General features: G+C 41.1%; 1 protein-coding gene across 1 annotated transcript; it reads left to right on the plus strand.

Annotated features, from left to right (window-relative positions):
- Nucleotides 1–5,602: 5,602 nt before the first annotated feature.
- CTSE (cathepsin E) lies at nt 5,603–17,562 on the plus strand. The gene is made up of 9 exons (XM_053247994.1): nt 5,603–5,658; nt 5,893–6,049; nt 8,351–8,468; nt 11,428–11,546; nt 12,100–12,299; nt 12,449–12,571; nt 13,467–13,608; nt 14,460–14,561; nt 17,398–17,562. The coding sequence occupies exons 1-9, from the start codon at nt 5,603–5,605 to the stop codon at nt 17,560–17,562; spliced, it is 1,182 nt and encodes a 393-aa protein (XP_053103969.1).
- Nucleotides 17,563–23,136: the final 5,574 nt, after the last annotated feature.

The following is a 23,136-nucleotide window of genomic DNA, read 5'->3' on the forward strand; positions in this document are numbered from 1 at the left end:
TGTTATTAAAAACTAATTGTATGTTTTGTTACAATACTTTATGATTTATCAGTATTTATGCATCAGCATGACAAAATATAGGATATTGTATTGTTGCTAATACCACCTAATGGCTCAGCGGGGAAATGACTTGACTGGCAAGCCAGAGGTTGCCAGTTCGAATCCCCACTGGTATATTTCCCAGATACGTGCAGCAGCAATACAGGAAGATACTGAAAGGCATCATCTCATACTGTGCAGAATGGTAAACCCCTCCTGTATTCTACCAAAGACTACCACAGGGCTCTGTGGTCGCCAGGAGTTGACACCGACTCAACGGCACACTTTACCTTTACCTTTATGGTTGCCAATATTCTTAAGAAAGTTGTCATAGCACTCTGCCTGACCTCAGCATTGGATTTAGCATTAAACTACATTTTGTGTTAATAAATAAATAAGCACACACATAAATAAAAATATAAAACAATGATGATGATGATGATGATGATAATAATAATAATAATAATAATTATTATTATTATTATTATTAGTAGTAGTAGTAGTAGTAAATTATTGCACCAGGTTTCTGACCTCAGTGACTTAGTAAAGTCCAGCATTCAGACATAACCAGCATTCAGATATCTGTAGTTTGGGGTCATTGTTGGCCTTCAAGAGACAGCCCTAAAAACTTACTTGTTTGTCCTGGCCTTCCAAGGCTTTTAAATTGTTCTTAGCTTTAAATGGTTTTGAATGGTTTTTAATTTGTTTTATATTGTTCTAAGCAGTTTGTTTTAAATAGTGTTTGTTTTTGTTTGTTATTTGTACACCACCCAGAGCCATTGGATGGGGCGGTATTAAAATGTAACAAACAAACAAACAACTAAATAACCATCCCCCCTCCAATAGCCAGATGCCCCAATCCTCCCCCTACCCACTGCTGATGCTGGCCTGATAACCTATTCTGTGGTATACACTCAGCAGTACAGAATCTGTGCCAGGAGAATTGGCCTGTTCTGCCACAATGCAGTGAGGCAAATATTACTAGCATATACTGGCAATTGACCAAGAGGGGATGAAATAAGGTGAAAACTTAGCAAGTGGGGCTGGAAATGCTGTGTACACAACGCATGAGCAAAGCCATAGAGAAGCTGCCTTGTACTACTCTGTAGAAAACACATTTATGATTCCTTGCCAATGGAGAAAGACATTGAAGGGTTTTTATGGGGAAAGATGCTAAATAGTGTGGAACCACCATTTTAATTCTGCCCCTAGCTGAAGAACTATGCCTCACCAGCAGCAGCATTAAAGGGCCTTAATGTGGAAAAGGACCTTAGACAGTTCCCCATCAAACCAGAAAGTGGCAGGCAGGCTTGTTGAATCAAAACACCACAGGCAGAATCATATCATAGCAAGAGGGATATGAGCAACATAATTTTTCTGGTTAAGCAACTCAGAGACTAGAGGTATTTTCAGATGGATTATTTTTAAAGGGCAGTTAAGTGGACTCATGCAAAAAACTCTTTGCAGGGGTTATTATTGGGCATCCACAAACAGCAGTTCTTGCACTAATTCATCCAGATCTTTTCTGTTGGCACCAAAGTGGGCATTATGGATCAATAGTCCCTTCCTGTTACTTCCACTCTCACTGCCCCTTTGAGTGTGTAATGAATGCATGTGCAGACAACAATAATTTTTCCTTTTTAAATATGTATTTTAAAAAATTGATTTATATACCAGCTCAGCTTGCATCATATTAGTGCTGTGCAACAGTGCATGTTCATTTTATAACAGTTCGAGCAGTGTTTTATAACAGTTTTATAACACTGAAGTTATGCTCATTAAGCACACACACACATACACACACACACCCAAACTTTTGCTGAAATTGCCATGCTGCTTACATTCAAAGAATTATATTGATCTAAGACTGTAATAAAGATGATTTGATTTTGACATTCAAAGAAGCATGTTATGTTACGGTTTTCAGTGTCTCTTTGTTCTCTGGATTTCAGGTCTTAATTAATCACTTCCTGAAATCCTGCCAAATGATTCCCCTTTTCTCCTTAAAGGCTTTGGGTGGGTATATTTTAAAGTTTTAAGGCTTGGCTTCTGGCCATTTAAATCTCCCTGAATTATTATTAGCACCATTGCCACCACCACATCACTACCACCACCACCACCACTACTACTACTTTATTTGTTGGCTGCCCCCTAAAGATTGGAAAAGCACTGTTGTGTAAGAATAGCAGCAATTTATTTATTTACTTATTTAGCAGACTTTTATACCACCCCATATACAAATTTCTGGGCAGTTTACAAATTTAAAAGCACAATTTAAAACATTAAATCAGTTAAAACAGTTTAAAAATGCATATCAGTAAATGTAAAAACTTTAAATCTGAAAACGTATGAATGAAAAACCTGATTAAAGAGAGTGCCTTCAGGTGTTTCTTAAAAGCAACCAGAGATGGGGAGATTCTACTTTTGTTTGGAAGCATATTCCAAAGTCCTGGAGCAACCCCAGAGAAGGCCTGATTTTGGGTTGCCGCTCAGTGAGCCAGTGGCAACCCTAACTGGACTTCCCCAATGTTCTTAATAACACAACAATAAAGGTGAAAGTGAAGGCTCATAATATGGATCCCTAAGGGACCGCCTGCTCCCAAGGGTTGCTGCCCGCTTGACGAGGTCATCTGAGAGGGCTCTGCTCTGGGTGCTGATAATGAGAGAGGCTCGGCTGTCGCGCATGAGGGACAGGGCCTTCTCTGTTGCTGCCCTCAGACTCTGGAATGCTCTCCTGGTGGCTATTCACTCCGCAGTCTCCATCACAGTTTTTAGAAAGTGTGTTAAATCTTGGCTTTTTATCCAGGCTTTTATATGATTGTCTCTACTGCTGCTTCTTTGTATATTGTATTTTGTATGGTTATTTTATGCTTGTATTTTAAATCTTTAGTCAGATTCCTGTTTTTATATTTTAGCTTAATATTTTAATTGTGTATTTTTATTGTCTTGTTTTAATTTTTCTGTTAAGCGCCTTGGGATTGTTTTAATGAGAGGTGGTATATAAATCTAACAATCAATCAATCAATCAATCAATACACTGGCTTTGGAGGAGATGGAAACAGACAGCACAGGGTGAGAACTGGAAGAAAAGTGCATTTAAGTGTGGATGTGAGGAGGCTTGTGGGGGGCATACCTTTCAAAGCCAGCCCTGCCATATGCCACTACTGCAGGTATTCTCTCCTTTACAACTTGTGCTATGATCCGTCCACACTTTTATTTCTTGGGCAATATTTTCCGTCTTCCGTGTTTATGTTAGGAAAAAAGTAGTTAGAAAATACATGGGTATTTAACGAATTTTCTACCAAATCATGGACAAAAAGAAATCATGCAGTGTGCTGAATGTCATCTGGAGAGCCCACAATATTGCCCATAAAAATCAGTGGTAATGTTAGAATACACCACCATCTGGATGGTGGTGTATTTAAATAAGTACCTTTAAATAAAATGAATGAATGAATGAATGAATGAATAGTTATCCCCAGCCACATTTTCAGGAAAAGAGGGAGTATTTCAATGCATTTGCCTTGCATGCATTTGCCAAACATGCATTTGCCTTGCATGTTGACCTCCCTATTACCCTGAGCCTGGAATTTGTTTTACGCATTTGGAAACAGTCTGCTGCTAGATACTGTTTTGAGAATTCAGAGCAATCTTTTTCAACTCAAAACAGAAATAGGCTGTCAAACATCTTTTCCAAATGCAGCATTCTCCACTGCTCATGTGGCTTAGGCAATAGTCAAAATATTTTTATTTTTTTTGCTGAATAATGCACAGTAGCAAACAAGGGGGAAATAAAAATAACATTCAATAGCACAGATATTGTTGCTACAGATAGATTGTCAGCCCTCCAGGACTGACCTGGAATCTCTAGGAATCGGCACCAATCTCTCAAGATGTATTGGCATCATATTGTGGAAAATATTAGGAAAAAATCTTAAGGAATAGCTTCAGTCACAATTGGCTTCCCTAGATGTGAATGTGAAATAAATGACAATGAAATTATTATAAGTAACTGTGACATTATGAGAGTAGAAATAGGGGTAAAATGCAGTTTTGATGTTGAGAGAGAAAGAGAGAGAGTGAATATATCCTAGAACCCACAAGAAGGTCATTTATACGACCAGCCCCACCTGGGCTTGCAGAGCTCTACCTGGGTAGGGCTGGTCGTGTGGAGCACCAAACTCTGCACTCTGCACTGGGATAGCCTAGATTTTGTACTTGGGCCAATTGGATGAAAGAAAGGAATGATCACGCCCTTCTACTCCACTCCCTAGTGCTGGGGTACATTTGGGCTGCCGGCAACCTGAGCATCCATAGAGTTGGGTGGCAAGAGCGCCACACTCTTCGGGAGGCTGCAGGCTACTTTCCCCCAGCCCCCTTGCTGGTCATATGGGCGTGTGACACTGGGAAGCCTGGGAGTGGCACCAGTTGTGTGGGAAAAGGCAGGAAGACTCCTGCCTTCCCCTCAGCCCTCCCCAGGCTGGGTACGTTTTGGCCGTGTGCACTACCTTTTGATCTCCGAATGTATGTAATCTCATCAACATAGCAACCACATAACTAATGAATGTGCTATATGGGGGAAGTTATAATCAGAGGAATATGATAATGTAAGACCATCATTTTTTATTAGGCATAAAATATTCCACTCTGAATTCTTGGGAAATTTAACAAAAGTGCTATCTTGAGATGTGTGGTGTGACTGGTGTGTTACAAATGAGAAACATGCATGTATAATGCAGAAATGTGATCTGCAGCCCTAACACTAATGACAAGAGTCTTTGCCTAAGATCTGGGCCTTTTGTGCAAGGTGCACAGTATGCTTCTTCAGTACAGCTTAACATGGGTGCCTTGGTCTGGAGTTATTCTAGAAGGATAGTCATGCTAGGATTTGTCCGTAGCAAAAACACAAGGTCCTATTAAATAATAGCACTTACATTTATATACCGCTCTATAGCTGGAAGCTCTCTAAGCAGTTTACAATGATTTAGCATATTGCCCCCCAACATTCTGGGTACTCATTTTACCGACCTCAGAAGGATGGAAGGCTGAGTCAACCTTGAGCCCTTGGTCAGGATTGAGCTTGCAACCTTCTGGTTACAGGGCAGCAGTTTTACCACTGCGCCACCAGGGGCTCCTAATAATATGGATTGATTCATTCACATTTGTTCCTAGAATCTCCATAGACACAGAGGGAGCAACAGGTAAACTCATATGTTTATGCCTGTTTAAACTCATAAGCAGGCATATGCTATATCACATGTGAAGTGATTCAAGACATATGTATGTACGTGAATACACAGCTTCCACCCTTTTCATGTTTCAGTACCAAAAAACCACCAACGGCCTAATCTATAGTCAGCAGAATGGAGTCCATGTATCCAGCAATGATTAATTTATATTCGAAAGGTGCCATGTTGACATTAAGTGGTGTGGCTTTCACACTGTATTTTTCTGTCTTCATTTTTATCGCAATGGCTGGGCTGGGCTTGTGGATAGAAGTACAAATAAAGCTTTTTATTCAGTTGTTACCAGATGAGGAGAGCATAGTACCAGCACCAACAGGATGAAGCAGTTGATTCTTCTGATCCTTTGTGTTTGGCTGGCCAGTGGATTGAAAAGGTAATCACATTTTCTTGGCTTTCCTTTTTATTCTTTTGGTCAATGAAAGTTGCACAGATTCAAGGCAGGGCTGTGAGGTTCAATCCCTCAAAATCATAGGACAATAGACAGAGCTCCCAAAACAATCTATACAAATTATAAATTGGTGGCAACTTTAGAACTTCTTCGCAGTACCTGCTTTTCTTGGTTTTATAATTCAGCCTTTAATATACACTTCCTCCCCACTTCCCTCAGAGTCCCCTTGAAGAAACACAAATCTTTGCGGAAAACATTGAGGGAACATGGGCAGCTGTCTCAGTTTTGGAAGACCCACAAACTGGATATGATCCAATACACCCAGGACTGCTCAGCGATCCAGGAAGTCAATGAACCCCTCCTTAACTATTTTGATGTAAGCACATATATAAGTATGGGGCGGGGGACAAATGTGGCAGCAAGAAAGGAAACAAACTCTGCATTATTTGTGCATTAAGGACATGAATGTACTAAATTCTCTAGCCCTGTTCTGACATAACACTTTATGTGCATACAGATTGTCTGTATACATGTACATATCTTTGTGTGAGTGACTGTACATGCATTCACTTTAAAAGTGAATCTGGATACAGGCCCCCTCAAGTGCAGGGTATAGATGGAAAAAGCTACTATTGTACATGTGTTGAATGTAACATGAAGAACTGTACATGTATAAAGATCTGTACATGTGTGCACTGTATACAGACTGTACATGCATTGGACATAATGTATGAATAGGACTTTTGTCTCTACATTCAACCGTGCCATTGCAGATACAAAAATAACATGGCAATGTGTGATATTTTAGCTGCTATTTCACTGCAAACTGCTGGTGCTTTTTTTGTTTTTTGATAAATCACTTGGGAATGCAATGCTGGCATCAGAGAAAAGGCTTTATTCAGTATATGTATATATGTTAGTTCTGTGCACCATGTTGAGTCCGACAGGCAAAAATGTCAGAATTCTGACCCAACCTGACACTCTTGACCCAAGGGTTGGAAGAGGCAGTACACAGGCTAATGTATCTAATGCAACCCATACTCTGAGTTTTCTACTAATATTAATTTTGTGGTGGAGAGAAAAGATTGTTTGAGGCAACCCCTATCCTTTGCATGGATGTGGCTGAGAGAAAGAGCGAGAGAGCAGTTAGACTATAATGAAAGGAACTTCACCACCATATTTTGATCCACAGACAACTTCCTCCAATTCCTGTGATGTGTACGGGCTGGGGTGGGGGTGGGGGCAACCAATAAACAGGATCCATCAAGGGAGATGTTGGATCTAAAAAGATTTTACTCTTACTAAAATGCTTCACCAGAAATATGTCTGCTGGTTCAATAAATTATGAAAAATTACAAACATTTGTTTAGTGAATGAAGAGTTTATTACGGTCCATGACCAGATAATAAAACAAAATACAGCATATACAGTACCCAGAAATACAGTACCCAGAATGTTGGGGGCAATATGCTAAAATCATTGTAAACCGCTTAGAGAGCTTCGGCTATAGAGCGGTATATAAATGTAAGTGCTATAAACATTTGTTCAGTATTTTGTGTGGTAGATTTAGTGTGGGACTGGAAGAGTGAAGGTGATTCAAAATTTGTAATGTTTCAAAGCATAGGCAAACCCCTTTGCAACCCAGGAGTTGAGTTGGATGCAAACCAAATTCATGGCACGTGAGAGGGGGCCCTAGAGGACCCTGACAGAGTTCATGGGTCGTTCTTTTTTAGCCAGTCTGTCTGTCATGTTGTTTCAAGATGGCAGCCACTCAAATCATAACACCCCTTTGTAACACATGTGCTGACAGTTGGATATATATTGTGTATCTTTGAACAATGGACACTCATCCAAATTATTAGGAATAGTTAGTTATGGCACTGCACATGAGTGCTCCAGCTGTGGCTTTGTTTTGTAGGGAGTATATAGCTAGCAAGAAGCAGAATAGGAGGAAGAAAAATCCTTGCTGCTGTTCAACCCTTTCCCAAAATTTAGCATTGGGTGAGTTCTCCTCCACTGTAGTAGGTCACTGCAGAAGCACAAAATGAGAAACTAAAAAAAATTGCACAAATTGTGTGATCAGGGGTTCTGTAAAGAAGTTATGAGTGAGGTCATACTCTGTCCAATAGGTGTGACCCAAGCCACATCACATATAACAATTACATTATCAATAGATGTGCTAGCTGAGAAAAGAATCAGATATTTCCATCATGAAAATATTGTAGTTGGAATGTAAGGAACGATACTACTGCTGGATCAAGACTAGTTTAAGTATGGCTGGATTTTCACAATCATGGCGAATCTGGTTAAAAAGTTAACCAGGATTGCTGAGCCCTGCGGATTGTGAGAACACAGGTTTCCCAGGAAATCTTGGTCAAATTGCTATGATTAAACCACATTAACCAAACCGGGATAGATGACTAGGATCTGGTCCCAGTTATCTATCCTCTTTAACCAGGATCACCATAATTGTGAGAACACAGTCTATAATGCTAAAATTAAAGTCCATTTATTTACCCTTTGGGAATGCCCTTAGCTTTATCTGCAAAAAGGTGCATAATACAAACATGCAACATATTCATTCCATTTGGGAATACTTCTTGCTTTGTGTGGCTTTGCTAAGCATTTCTCTATCATAATCTACAGAAAAGACACACTGTTGCTTCATTTCTCTTAGGTGGAATATTTTGGACAGATCTCTATTGGGACTCCTCCTCAGAATTTCACCGTGCTCTTTGATACTGGTTCCGCCAACCTCTGGGTTCCATCTGTTTACTGTGTCAGCAAAGCTTGTGGTATGAATGCAGTGCTATTGATGGATGGATAAAACACATACATTTATTAATGTTGTAAAATAATCAATGGGGCTTATCTCCTGGAAACATTGTGACTCAGGCAGCAATTGGGCTCCTCGCATACAAAGTAATCATCATCATCATCACCACCACCAGCAGCATGTATAAGTTAGGTCTGGATTTTATATTATGGTAACCATGATAGAAGTCACTTCAAAAAGCTCTGAGTGACTACAGTAAGATGTTCTTGTGTAATCATTCATCATCCAGAATGGTCAGTTTCCCCCGTGCCAGTCACAGATCTTTATTTATCTTCATTTGCAATGGCATTTTCTGGACTTATCACACAGTACAGTTGCCATGCAAAATGACTGAAAGTGGCCTCTATATGGTGGCTTTAGGGTAAAATCTATACCTTATTCAATCAAAAATGTGGATTAAAATATATTTTCCCCAGCTGGTTGGTTTACACGTTCCTCTCTTGTGATCAGAACTGGCATTCAGTTGGTCTGTATCCAGCAACCTGGCCAAAATGTAATATGATTACAGGATGTTACTGTTATATCATGAGAAGAGAATATTTGCTAGGGAAATCTAATGCAGGGCTATGAAACTTGGTCCTCCAGCAGTTGTTGATCTACAGCTCCCTTCTGCGCCAGCTAATAGTTGGCCAATGTGGCCAACAGTGGCCAATAGTTAGGGATAATGGGAGTTACAGTCCAATTCAAACAACAGCTGGAGAATCGAAGTTGTCCAGCCCTGATCTAATGTTTATCTTATTTCTTCTCCCACATTTTAGGGTGTCAACCTTTGCCGCACACCTAGTTTTTAGCCACTTCCAAAATGGCTAGAGTTCAAACAAGAATCAAGCCAGAATCAAACTTCCGGATACATTCTAGTTTGGCAGTTTCTCAGTTGCCTCTCCCTTTTGGTCACCATTTCACAACAAAGGAACTTCAAAGGCAGACTCCAGACCAGGGGGAAGCTGCTGAACTGGAATGTACCAGGAGGTCTATTTGTTTTGGCTTGAACAAAGAACAGGCTTTCTTATCTCACTACATATAGAAATAACTTAGCTCACTCAAGGGGACTGTATTATTATCACCCATTTCCACTTCTCTTCTTTCTCAGTTCTTCCTCTGTATATGTGCATGTGTGTGTGTGCCTCAGTTGGCACACACCCCTGCCAACGGAGGATGATTCTTCACGCATCTGATGAAGTGGATTATAGTTCACAAAAACATATGCAGAAATAAAGTAGTTGCAAGATCATTTGTTCTTTTTGGGTGTGATATTGATCTCACCACATGGGGGTGCATTTGTGATAATAAATGGTGAAAGACGAGTACATTTGGAAAACAACTTCACTATGCATAATTGATAGGAAAATATATTTGGGTGATTTTTCAGATCAAACATTATTGTATAAGTGAAGCCTTGGAGTAATTGTCTAAGGAAGCAATCCTGTGCACACTTAGGAACATAGGAAGCTGCCTTATACTGAGTCAGACCATTCATCCATCTAGCTCAGGATTGTCTACACAGACTGGCAGAGGCTTCTCCGAGGTTGCAGGCAGGAGTCTCTCTCTCTCTCCGCCCTATTTTGGAGATACCAGGGGGGAATTCAGATGCTCTTCTCAGAGCGGCCCCATCCCTTGAAGGGAATATCTTATAGTTCTCATACATGTCTCCCATTCAAATGCAAACCAGGGTAGATCCTGCTTAGCAAAGGGGGCAATTCATATTTGCTACAACAAGACCAGCTCTCCTCCCACTTGGATATAAACTCCATTGTAAACTGTGCAACTTACTTCTGAGTAAACTTGTATGTGACTGAGTAAGATGGTATGACTTAAGGCAAGCACCACTCTGCATGGTGCGTTCCCACATATACTTCCACTTCATGGCTGCCTGCAATGACTTTCTTGTGTGAATTGCCCATTGTGGAACAAATGCTTAAGACACAACTTGGGTATATAACTTAATTTCATCTCAGACATAATAGTTTTCAATGAAGGCAGTTCATATAATAAGAGCAAATGATATACATGCATGTGTGAATCAGCTCTGACTGTAGTGTCAAGCATAATACTAATTGCAGCTACCATATGAACAATATGACTCATCCTGTGTATACTTCCTTGGAAACAAGCCTCGTTTAAAACAGTGAAATTTACTTAAGCATGCACAGGACTGGGCTACAAGGCTTCATGTCGGAGGTCCGAATATCCTCCAGGAGGCTTTACACTCAGGGCTTCTGCTCCGAATCGCCTTCAGAAGACAATGTGTGTGTTCACCCACCAGCCAAACTTACCTCAAAGTCCCCCGAAGCCTGAAGCCGAGTGCGAATAACTCCCAGGCCATTAAACCATGGCCTGGGAATGTCTCTTCAGGGAATGTCTCCTCAGCATTTAAGATCTACAAATGAGAATCTGCTTTAGATGTCATCTTGTGTGATGGCTAGATTAGCCTTCACGAGAAACAGGGCCTTTCCTATCACAGCCCCAGCACTGTAGAACTGAATAAAGAGGCATCTTTTTAAAGTGGCAGTTCTCTTAAATTTAGCAGGTGGGGAGCAACTGGTCCAACTCACCCCCCAACAAAGCATCCCACCAGTGGCTATTGCTGGTTTTTACCTTGTGTTTCTTTTAGACTGCGAGCCCTTTGGGGGCAGGGAACCACCTTATTTATTATTTATTTTTATTAAACTGCTTTGAGAACTTTTGTTAATAAGTGGTATATAAATGTTTGTAGCAATAGTGCAGAATATCCTCCTACAAGAGGCACACACAATCCAAGGGGCACACACAAACAGTTGCTGCTGTTGTCTTGCTGTGTGTCCAATTTTCAATTTTGTTTTTTGTTTTAATATACATTTTTTAAAAATGAAATAAATATAGGGAGATGCCACATTTCACACAAGATTCTGACTAACGAAACCTTTTAAAAAAAATTATAGCTGCACATTCCAGATTCCACCCTATAGATTCCAGCACCTACAGTGAAGTGGGGACTTCTTTTTCCATTCAATATGGTACCGGAAGCTTGACAGGACTAATTGGGACGGATCAAGTGACTGTGAGTGGAAAACCCAATTATTTATTTTATACTACTCAACACCTTTAGTGATGATCTAAAATGCCTCTCCCATTTTCTATGTCATATTATCTCATATCTAAAATGCCCCCCTCCCATTTTCTCCACCATATTCTCAGGTGGCAAATATGGGGAGCTGATGTGCCTGAAAAGATCTGAGATATGTCCCAGCTTACTGACACTTTACTCTCCTCCTCCACACTTCCTTCTGCTTTATTTACCTTTGTAAAATGTGGAGGAGGAAGAGGAGGAGGAGGAGAGCAGGAGAGGAGAAGGAGCTGGCACACCACCATTGGATGTGGGGGGATGCCACATCTGATCAGGGATGCCGAGGATCTGGGGTGGAGGAAACAGGGTGGTGAAGGTGGCTGGTGGGTACAGAGCTTTGGTGACCCCCACCAATCCCCTGCCTCATTAGCAGGCCAGTCCTGGTCAGATGCTTTTCTTTCTGTGTATTTTTCACTTGAGGTGGCACCATAACTATCTACTTGCATAACTGGGATCAGAATTAATGTGTGGGATTTCTATCCTTCAGGTTGAAGGAATCACGGTAGCCAATCAGCAGTTTGCAGAGAGTGTCAGTGAGCCTGGCAACACCTTTTTGGATGCTGAATTTGATGGGATTCTTGGTCTAGCCTATCCATCCCTGGCAGTGGATGGAGTCACTCCAGTCTTTGATAATATGATGGCCCAAGATCTGGTGGACTTGCCCATATTCTCTGTTTACATGAGCAGGTATGTGAATATGACTCCACACACCAACTCTTCCTTCCAGACCAGCTCCTGCTTTAACCGAAGTCAGTGAAAGTGGAGACCAAAACACTACGTCATGGTGGCTATTTAAAATATGCCTGAAAATGAAATCCTAATTTTTTTCTTTCTAGGAACGCAGACTCCTCTGTAGGAGGGGAACTGATTTTTGGTGGCTTTGATCCCTCCCATTTCAGTGGCAACCTCAACTGGGTTCCAGTCACTAAACAGGGATACTGGCAGATCCAGCTGGATAAGTAAGTATCTTGTTTTGAGAACTCTCTGAAGTGACAACGGTTGGAAGGTCTGTGAAGAGAAAGCAATAACCAGTATCAATAATACATTTTCCCACATTCCATGGGACACTAACTGGAGAGTTCTGATCTCTCTACCAGCTACCCAGGCATAATCACAGGGCACAGGAGAGGAATTCTTAAAAAGTGACGAACATTAAAATGAAAAGAGTATCCTGGTCAGCTCAGCATATGATAAGGTGAGGCTGGTGGTACAACATTTTAATTCATCTGAGGCAGCAAAACAAAACAACAAACTATGTCAACAACAACAAATACACATAGGAAACTGCCTTATACCAAGTCAGACCATTTGTTCATCTAGCTCATTACTGTCCACACAGACTGGCAGCAGCTTCTCCAAGGTTATAGTCAGGAGACTCTCTCAGCCCTATCTTGGAGATGCCAGGGAGAGAATCTGGGACCTTCTTGCTCTTCCCAGAGCGGCCCCATCCCCTTAGGGGAATATGTTACAGTGCTCACATGTAGCCTTCCATTCAAGTGCAAACTAGGATTGACCCTGCTTAGCAAAGGAGACAATTCATGCTTGCTACCACAAGACCAGCTCTCCTCCCATAGACCAGCTTTGCTCCACACCAGTGTTCGTTCTAATTTTTTTCATCGATGTGCAGAATAAGTTTTGTTCTGGGCAGCAGTATCAAGGCAGTGTGTGCGCATGTGAATTCAGAGTGGGGCTTTCCTGATTCAACCTGAGCAGGATCTAAAATGAACTGAAAGTACATCAAAAAACTTGAGTGTGTGCACACATGCATGCCTTTGAGGGAACATTGCTCCACACACATACCCATTCACCATGGATGGATCAGCCTTGATTCCAGTGCATTTTCTTCCTTTCCAGTATCCAGGTTGGTGGTACAGTTCAATTCTGTGCAGAAGGATGCCAAGCTATAGTGGACACAGGGACCTCTCTTATCACAGGTCCTTCTGAGCACATAAAGGAGATGCAGAAATTAATTGGGGCAGTACCTATGGATGGAGAGGTAGGTTCACTAGCAGGAATTCTTTCTTGCAAACAGGCCATCTGAATCAGTATTGATCTGGGACATGCTTTCTTCTTGGCACTCCCATTTTATCCTTTTTATTTCCTGGCTGTAAATCTTCCTGGTCCTCTTATAAGGTTCTAGTTTTTGTGCTCTGTCTACTGTACTTGGCCCACAACTTTCAGTCCCTAGTGTGTTAGAGGCAGAGTTTCCAGATTTTGTTTGTTTTTAAAAGGCAGGTGGCTATTGTGGGACAAACTACATATCACACACCCCAGCACCATTTTTAAGCATGAAAGCAACTTTGAAAGGGAGCCGCATTGAGCAAAAAGGTGAGCAGTGGAGGGGGAGAAAAGGGTGCTTAACTCTTAACCCCTGGTGGCGCAGTGGTAAAACTGCTGCCCTGTAACCAGAAGGTTACAAGTTCTATCCTGACCAGGGGCTCAAGGTTGACTCAGCCTTCCATCCTTCCGAGGTCGGTAAAATGAGTACCCAGAATGTTGGGGGCAATATGCTAAATCATTGTAAACTGCTTAGAGAGCTCCAGCTATAAAGCGGTATATAAATGTAAGTGCTATTGCTATTGCTAAGTGCTATTTCCCTGCCAGTTATTTTTCTGATCCAATTTATTTCCCGCAAGCTACTTTCCCTGTGGGATTCTTCCAGATTTGGGCATATGAGACAATACCTTTAAATGTGTACATCTCTAAATGTCCCAAAGTGATGAGAAAGGATGCTGCCATTGCTCCCCAAGATCCTATTTCCAGACTTTCCATGTGCAAGCTTTGTTTGCTTGTTTTGGCTGAAAAATCTTATTTGTTCAATTGCAAATACAGTATGTTTTTCTACAGTATGCTGTGGAATGCAACAACCTGAATGTGATGCCTGATGTTACTTTTACAATCAATGGGATTCCTTATACTCTTACCCCAGAGGCCTACACCCTCATCATGGTAAGTACCATCTCAAAGATCCTTGTCTTCTCACTTCTGTCATTTAGGAAGAAGTGTAGGAGCTATTTTAGCTCTGTGTGGGATAAAGATGTGTGTGAGCATTTCTGTTTTATGAATAATCATTTCCACATTAAGAAACTCAGCTGTTGTTAATGACTCGGATTCAGATAAATTCATATAGAGGCAGTGGGATCTAGAGGTCAAAGCAAGAAACTTCACAGCAACTTCCAAGAAAAAAATGAAATAAAATGAATCGCAATTGGGGTGGCCCTTCCACAAGGCAGTTGTGGAAGTTGAGGTGGTCAGTTCAGTCATTGGATTTTATTAATTCATTGACATACCCACTGTCCCCAAAATCACAACTCCAGAACAGGTATCAATCAGCTCCCATTAATACAGATCTAGCCTTAATCACAAGATTTAAAAGTTATGCCACGGGCAGCATAACAGAAGAATTAGCCCTATTTATGCAGACAGTAAGTAAATACTCACTGGATCTCCTGGGAAATATTCTAATAAACAGGAGCAGCAAATTCTCCCTTACATCCAAATAAAGTGTACAGTAAAAAAGAATATAAGCCAGGGATTTGATCTCACCCAAGTCACATGAACAGAACATTTAGGACACTGTGATACATTTAAAACTTCCTTCAAAATACTTGATGACATAACATTAAACCTAGCCACAGAAAAAGCACTTCTGTACTTATAAATTGTAAGAAATTTTTAATTGGATGCACATTCATTTTATTATATTTGAATTGTTTAGTGAATCTGCAGTTATGTTTCACTCTATAGTAGAGTATGTTGAACTTGCCAGGATGTTGTATCTGCCATCTTTACTTAATGTGTTTGTTATTCAATGAAAGCATTTTGTTAAGTATTCTACTACGGTTGCCAGGTCCAGATGCCTACAAAAATCGATATCCATTGCCAAAAAAGTCGTAATAGAGGACATTTGTCACCAAAAATAAGTCTCCAAAAAGACTCCACTTTACATAAAATTTGCATGTGTTTATTGGTATTATATATGCATATTTTGATAAAAAATTAGATAATTTGAGAATAAATACAACTCACCATTGTTGTGACCAGGTGAGCTGTGTCTGCTGTCTATGTAAAGACAGAGTTCTCAAGGCCCCTGTTTTTTAATCTAAATTCATCTCCTGCTCAGGTTTACTACGCACACTGTCCTCCTCCCTCACGGGTCACCTAGCCTGCTCTCCCCAGCCAGGCCAGCAACTTCACCTCTTGCCTCGAGGGAGGGCAGCCAGCTAGCTACCAAGCCAGCCTCTTTGCATGATTGCTTGCGTGCATGGCCTTCCACTTGTTTGTTCTTCTCTACAACCACAAGCATTTATATACTGCTTTCGAACAGAAGGTTTCACAATGATGGTATTTTAGAAATAATAAGATGCTCCCCAGTCTCCAAAGGGTTCACAATCCAAAAAGAAACACAAGGTAACACCAGCATCAATCACCGAAGGAATGCTACTGTGCTGTTGTTGGACAGGGCCAGTTGTTCTCCCCATGATAAATAGAAGAGATTCACCACTTGAAAAGGTGTCTTTTACTCAGTTAGCAGGGGTAACTGCTAACTGAGTAAAGTTAATTAGCTAACTGCTAACTTCTCACCGCCACATTAAGGAAGCAAGCTGTACCTGCCAGGTCTACTAATCCATGCACATGCATCATGTGGCTCTGCAATCTGCCACTGAAGCAGAACCTCCCCTCAGGATTCCCCATGGATGGTCAGTAGGATGCCGGCCAGAGAAGGGGACAGAGGAAGAGAAGCTGCTCATGAGAGCAAAGTTTTCTGAGCCAACGAAATCCACCCCCACCCCCAAACTTTGGATACCATAACAAAAGAAAAAGAAAAGAAAAAGTTGTTTGGTCCCCCAAATAGTCACTTTCTCTCCTAATGCCAAAAAAGTTGTTTGATCCCCCAAATAGTTGCATATCCTCTATAAAGGTCCCTAGCTGGCAACCCTATACTCTACTGGTGTCTGTGTCTGCTTGGAATTACTCTGTTTGAATACTACATAAGAACTTAACAAACTTGGGTTAGGAAAAGCTCAACCCCAAAACCAGCAGTGAGCAAACTAAATAGACTAAGGATAGTATCCTATCAACCAACAGCCGATATCATTTGTTTAATTGTCCCTCTAGCATGAGCAGTATTATAAATTACAAGCAACGTGGCAGGGGGGAAACTCACAGGGAAAAGTTTTAGAGATGTGCACGAAGCATTTCAGGACCTCAGTACAGAGGACCCAAAACGATTCAAGCTGCCCCAGCTGAATCATCACGGTGGGGGTGGGTCGGGGATGGGAAACAGTAGTTTTAAAAGGAGGAAGGCGGGTCTTACCTGCCCCTTGCTCCTCCACCACTGTGCTGTCAGTATGAAAAGCTGTGTGGCTGCTGTGCTGCTCCCAGCAGCCCACACACAGCATCTGCATGCAAATGGCATCTAGGCATACGTGGACGACATCAGCACAGATGCCATTTGCATGGGGGAAAGCTTCACCTGCTCTGAGTTTCTGCTTATCACTTATGCACAGGTGATAAGCACAAAGAGCCCTGCCAGAGAAAAAGGTGGTGTTCTAAGCGACATGTGTGAAAATGTTCTCAGTGTCTCAATTTATTAGCCTTTTTAAAATATGTACTTTTAAAAGTGGATATTTAAAGACCTTTTAAAAATAGGACAACCAGTAGTAAAGTATTTTTAGTTCTATTGATGAAAATTTTTTGAGAAAAAGCTGGCATATTGGACTGGGCATGATTTATTCTCATCTGTTACTATTGCTTTCACATCTTCCATTCCTCTTCCTATTAGGGCAATAGCGACGGGATGGCACTGTGCAGCAGCGGCTTCCAAGGCCTAGACATGCAAACCCCATCTGGACCACTTTGGATTCTGGGAGATGTTTTTATTGGCCAGTACTACTCTGTCTTTGACCGTGGGAATAACAGAGTAGGTCTGGCTCCTGTTGTCCCATAAGATATTATTCAGACAGCATGGGGAGCTAAGCCCCAAGTTTTGTTCCTAGCTGTCTTACTGATTGTCTGAGCAGCCCAGGTAAAGTCATGCACCCTTTCTGTGTCATAGTTTCCTGTATGGGTATTATGGAAACAGTTACACTCATTTACATATGGAAATACCTTGATAATGGTATCCTTAGCAGAAGGGTTGTATAAGTACTCCAACAAAGGGCAGAATTCAGTCGAAATTTTAATAAACTTAGTTGCAGATTTGTTTTCTTCCTCTCTTCTCTTAAAATAAAACTTGGATCAACATTGAGCTGCAATAAATTCAGACAATTCTGTAACAATCCTATGTTTACATGCTCTGGTGCAGAGGATTCCTCCCTCCATTCTAATTCAGTGAATGAAATACAGTGTTCCACCTTTCACTGGCTGAATTGGCATATTTGTTTGCTTCTTTATTTTGGTTCTAGTGCATTTTATAGCTGCTTCCCTCATAAACATGAAGTAGTCTTAACTTAGTTTAACTAAGACTTTATTCAGAAACAACTCCATTTTCTCCTTCTCTTTCTCCTCCCTTTTCATTTTGACTCCACTCCCCACACTCTCTACAGGATCGCCACTGGGACAAACTTCTAAAATCACAAAACATAAAAGACTCCTACATAGAATACAACAGTGTGTTCCTTTAATAGATGGGGGGAGGAGTTAAATATAGCTTTTACTTAGACCATGTTTGTTAAAATGTGTTTATCAACTAGTAAGCTGCCTTCCTTTAATAATCAAAAGGGAGCCCTAATATCAACATTTTCATAATTTGCAAATGTATTTAATCAGCTAAAAAAGAGATGGATAATAAACTATAGTATCTGCAGTTCTCATGCTTCCTCCATGGTTCTGTTTTGGTTTTTTGGTTTTTAACTAGAAAGGAAGAATTATGATTGTGACTTAATAGATAGGTTGGGTGAGGCATCTACTTTGTCCAAACTCAATGGCGGGAACACCATACAAGCATAAAAACCTGGGCTATACCTGTTATCAGATACACTGCAGGAATAATAGACTGGACCCAGGCAGAGCTAGAGACGCTAGATCGTAAGACCAGGAAAACGATGACCATCAATCATGCTCTGCACCCCTGTAGTGATGTCGATAGGCTATACCTCCCTCACAGCTCAGGTGGAAGAGGAATGCTGCAAGTCCATCAAATGGTAGAGGAGGAGAAAAGAGGCCTTGCAGAATATATCAAGGACAGTGAAGAAGATGCACTTAAAATGGTCAAAACTGAGAAACTATTCAACACCAATGAAAGAAAGCAGGCCTACAAGAAAGAACAAGTCAAGAACCGAGCAGAAAAATGGAAAAATAAGCCACTGCATGGTCAATATTTGCACAATATAACTGGAAAAACAAACATCACCAAGATGTGGCAATGGCTTAAGAATGGCAACTTGAAGAAAGAAACAGAGGGTTTAATACTGGCTGCACAAGAACAGGCACTAAGAACAAATGCAATAAGAGCAAAAGTCCAAAAATCCACAACAAACAGCAAGTGCCGCCTTTGTAAAGAAGCGGATGAAACCGTGGAACACCTAATCAGCTGCTGCAAAAAAATCGCACACACTGACTACAAACAAAGGCATGACAAGGTAGCAGGGATGATACACTGGAACATCTGCAAAAAATACAAGCTACCTGTAGCCAAAGATTGGTGGAACCATAAAATTGAAAAAGTGGTAGAAAATGAAGATGTAAAAATATTATGGGACTTCTGACTACAAACAGACAAACATCTGCCACACAATACACCAGATATAACTGTAGTAGAGAAGAAAGAAAAACAAGTCAAAATAATTGACAGCAATACCAGGGGATAGCAGAATAGAAGAAAAAGAAATAGAAAAAATCACCAAATACAAAGATCTACTGATTGTAATTGAAAGGCTGTGGCAGAAGAAGACCAAAATAATCCCAGTGGTAACTGGCGCCCTAGGTGCAATTCCATAACAACTTGAAGAGCACCTCAACACCATAGGGGCCACAGAAATCACCATCAGCCAACTACAAAAAGCAACTTTACTGGGAACAGCCTATATTCTGTGACGATATCTATAATAACAGCAACAACATTGACAATAAAATTCAGCCATCCCAGTTCCTTGGAAAGGACTCGATGTCTGGATAAAACAAACCAGTCAATAACACCTGTCTGACTGTGTAAATAAATAATAATAATACTAATTCCTATGAAATTGATTGCTGGGAAATCTAGAACCAACAAACGGAAGCACTTTTTCACACAGCGCATAATCCACTTGTGGAATTCTCTGCCACAAGATGTGGTGACAGCCAACAACCTGGATGGCTTTAAGAAGGGTTTGGATAACTTCATGGAGGAGAGGACTGTCAACGGCTACTAGTAGGAGGGCTATAGTCTCTGAGTACCAGTTGCAGGGGAGTAAGAGCAGGAGAGAGGGCATGCCCTCAACTCTTGCCTGTGGCTTCCAGCGGCATCTGGTGGGCCATTGTGCGAAACAGGATGCTGGACAAGATGGGCCTTGGGCCTGATCCAGCAGGGCTGTTCTTATATTCTTATGTTCTTAATAGTAGTAACAACAACAACAACAACAACTCAGCTTCTGTAAGTGGGTGGATATTCAGTCACTGAACATTAATGCCTAAAGAAACTGAACTGTAGTCTTTGGTGAATGCTCCTTCCATGGTACACTGCTCATACAAGCAGACCACTCACATGAGTAAATACACAAGAGAGGTACACTTAGGATCTTTTGCTATGTTGCTGGTTTTTTGGAGAGCACTTGTTCAAAAACAATGCAATGTCAGCCTTTGGGAAAACAATTCCTTAGACCAGCCATATGTCTAGCTGTATCAGAGGGTGGGAATAAAACATTCTGTTTTGCAGTGTTGATCCTTTCATGGGTACAGATAGTTTACCAGGTCCAGATGGTGAAAAACATTGATAGCCATCAACTTTGTTTCCAAAGCCAAATAGCCAAAGTGGAAATAAAGGATGCTTTTCACCCAAAAAAAGTATCAAAAAAGTCTCCACTTTGCATAAAATTTGCATATTATTGGTATTATATATGCATATTTTGATAAAAATTGGGTAATAAGAGAATAAATACAGCTCACCACTGTTAAGCTGATAACCAGGTACACTGTAGATCTGCCCAGTCTGCTGTCTTGGTGCAGGTTTCTCAAGGCCACTGCTTCTTAATCGTAAATTCATCTCCTAGGTTTACCAGACACACAGTCCTCTGTCCTCCTCCCCGACAGGTCACCCAGCTTGCTCTCCCCAGCCAGACCAGCATCTTCAACTCTTGACTTGAGGCAGGGCAGCCAGCTAGCTACTGAGCCAGCCTCTTTGCATGCTGGCACAGTGGTGCATGCATGGTTTCCCATTCTCACTTGCTGTTCTTTAAGACTACATTTATATACCACTTTCAAACAGAATATTTCACAGTGGTTTTCAAAGAAAAATAAATTGTGAGATTCTCCCCTGTCTCCAAAGGGCTCACAATCTAAAAAGAAACACAAGGTAACACCAGCATCAGCCCCTGAAGGAATGCTGTGCTGGGTTTGGATAGGGCTAGTTGCTCTCTCCATGATAAATAGAAGAGATTCGCCACTTTAAAAAGTGCTTTTTTACTCAGTTAGCAGTTAGTTACTCTGTCGGTAAACTGAGTAAAGTTAGTTAGCAAACTGCTAACTTCTCACTGCTGCCACCACATGCAGGGAGCAAGCTGTACCTGCCAGGCTCACCTGTCCATGCTCCTGCATCATGCGGCTCTGTAACCTGCCACTGAAGTAGAACCTCCCTTCTGGCTTCCCCGTTGGATGGAGGGTCAGTAGGATGCAGGCCGGGGAAGGAGACAGAGGAAGAGAAGCTGCTCATGAGAGCAAAGTGTTCATGAGCGAATTAACTGCTCATGAGTGAACAAAATGTTCCAGCTGCTCCCCAGGACACAACAACAAATGCAAAAAAAGTTGTTTGGTCCCCAAAATAGTTGCATGTCCTCTATAAACATCCCTAGTTGGCAACCCTAGGTGCAGATCTCCCACACAAGCATTTGAGATCCCACTCATTTTACTGAATTCCCCACTGCCAGATCTAATACACATGTCTTCAATCCCCAAAACATATTTTTCTCCCCCCAAGAGTGTCTCCCCCCTGCCCCGCAAATTCTGAGGAGTTGCTCCTCAAGCTTTCTCTCTGGCTGCACCCTTGGATCCTTCTTTAGAATGTATGTCCTGAAGGAGCTTTTCCAAATGACAATTGAACATAGCTTTGCTACCCTTAAGCTGCAAAGTTCATACCATGGAACCATTTATAGCAATGCCAGGATGGCAACAGAAGGTGCCGTTCATACAGTCAATAGCATTATTCAGCTTTGCTCCTGGTGATTTGCAGTGCACATTATATTCGGACTTTAAAAGTAGCACTTTGGTGCACTGCTCAAAACAGCTAAACTTTAGGAACTTCCTGCTGTAGTAAAGCCGCCCATCTGAGAAAGCTCAATGTCAGGGGAAGAAGCACCATTATAGCTGCTTTTTATCTAAAAGGCTGTGATTTATACCTTCTTGCCAGGGTGAAATCCAGTGTTTTAGCTGGCAGTGTGTGTGCCAAGAGAAAAGGAAAATGTGTGCAGATAGATTAAGATTTAGCACAGGAATTTAGCACTAGGTAGGACTAAAATATTTTATCTGCAGTTACTAAAAACATATTGGACGTAAAAGTTGTATGCATATGGAAGTTTGCATATTACCCAGAAGATACGCTTTCACACATCCAGGGTGGTGTGCAGTGTTCCCTCTAAGAGGAATTCCCAGATGTTAACTCCTGCTAACTTGGCAAAGAGGCACCTTTTAACGTGGTGATTCTCTTTATTTAGCAGGGGGAGAGTAACTGACCCTATCTACCCCCAGCACAGTATCTCCAGTGACTGTTGCTGGTGTGTGCCTTATGTTTCTTTTTAGATTGTGAGCCCTTTGGGGACAGGGAGCCATCTTATTTATTTATTATTTCTCTGTGTAAACTGCCCAGAGCCATTTTTGGAAGGGCAATATAGAAATCGAATTAATAATAATAAATAAATAAATAATAAGATGTTAACTACAACTCCTTGAATCCCCAGCTGCAATGGCTTTTGCTTGGGGGCTATGGGAGTTGTAGTTAACAACATCTGGGAATCCCTTAGAGGGATTTCTAAATTCTCTTAGAGGGAACACTGGTGGTATGTATAGGATACTTCACAAAAAGGAGTGGCAGCAGGGAATATGAGTGCAGAAGTTCCTCCAGGTGGAAATAAAGCCTAAATGATGCTCTGCAAGGCAAAATATCCAGCCATTCTAATTCACATTTGATAACTCATGATACAGATTTTTAATTAAAACAATCCAACTTATTATGTAGGATTCTCAGTAATATACTGTATATACTCCCCCCAAATCATATTAATTGATCTAACTGAGTCATACGAATTAGAAAAAAGACATTTTGCTCTTTTTAACTCTGTCACCCAAATACCCATGAAATAACCCAAACGTTACTTTCAGATGTCAGTTTCCT

Source organism: Hemicordylus capensis, chromosome 4 (assembly GCF_027244095.1).
Source record: "Hemicordylus capensis ecotype Gifberg chromosome 4, rHemCap1.1.pri, whole genome shotgun sequence".
Taxonomy (NCBI): Eukaryota; Metazoa; Chordata; class Lepidosauria; order Squamata; family Cordylidae; genus Hemicordylus; species Hemicordylus capensis.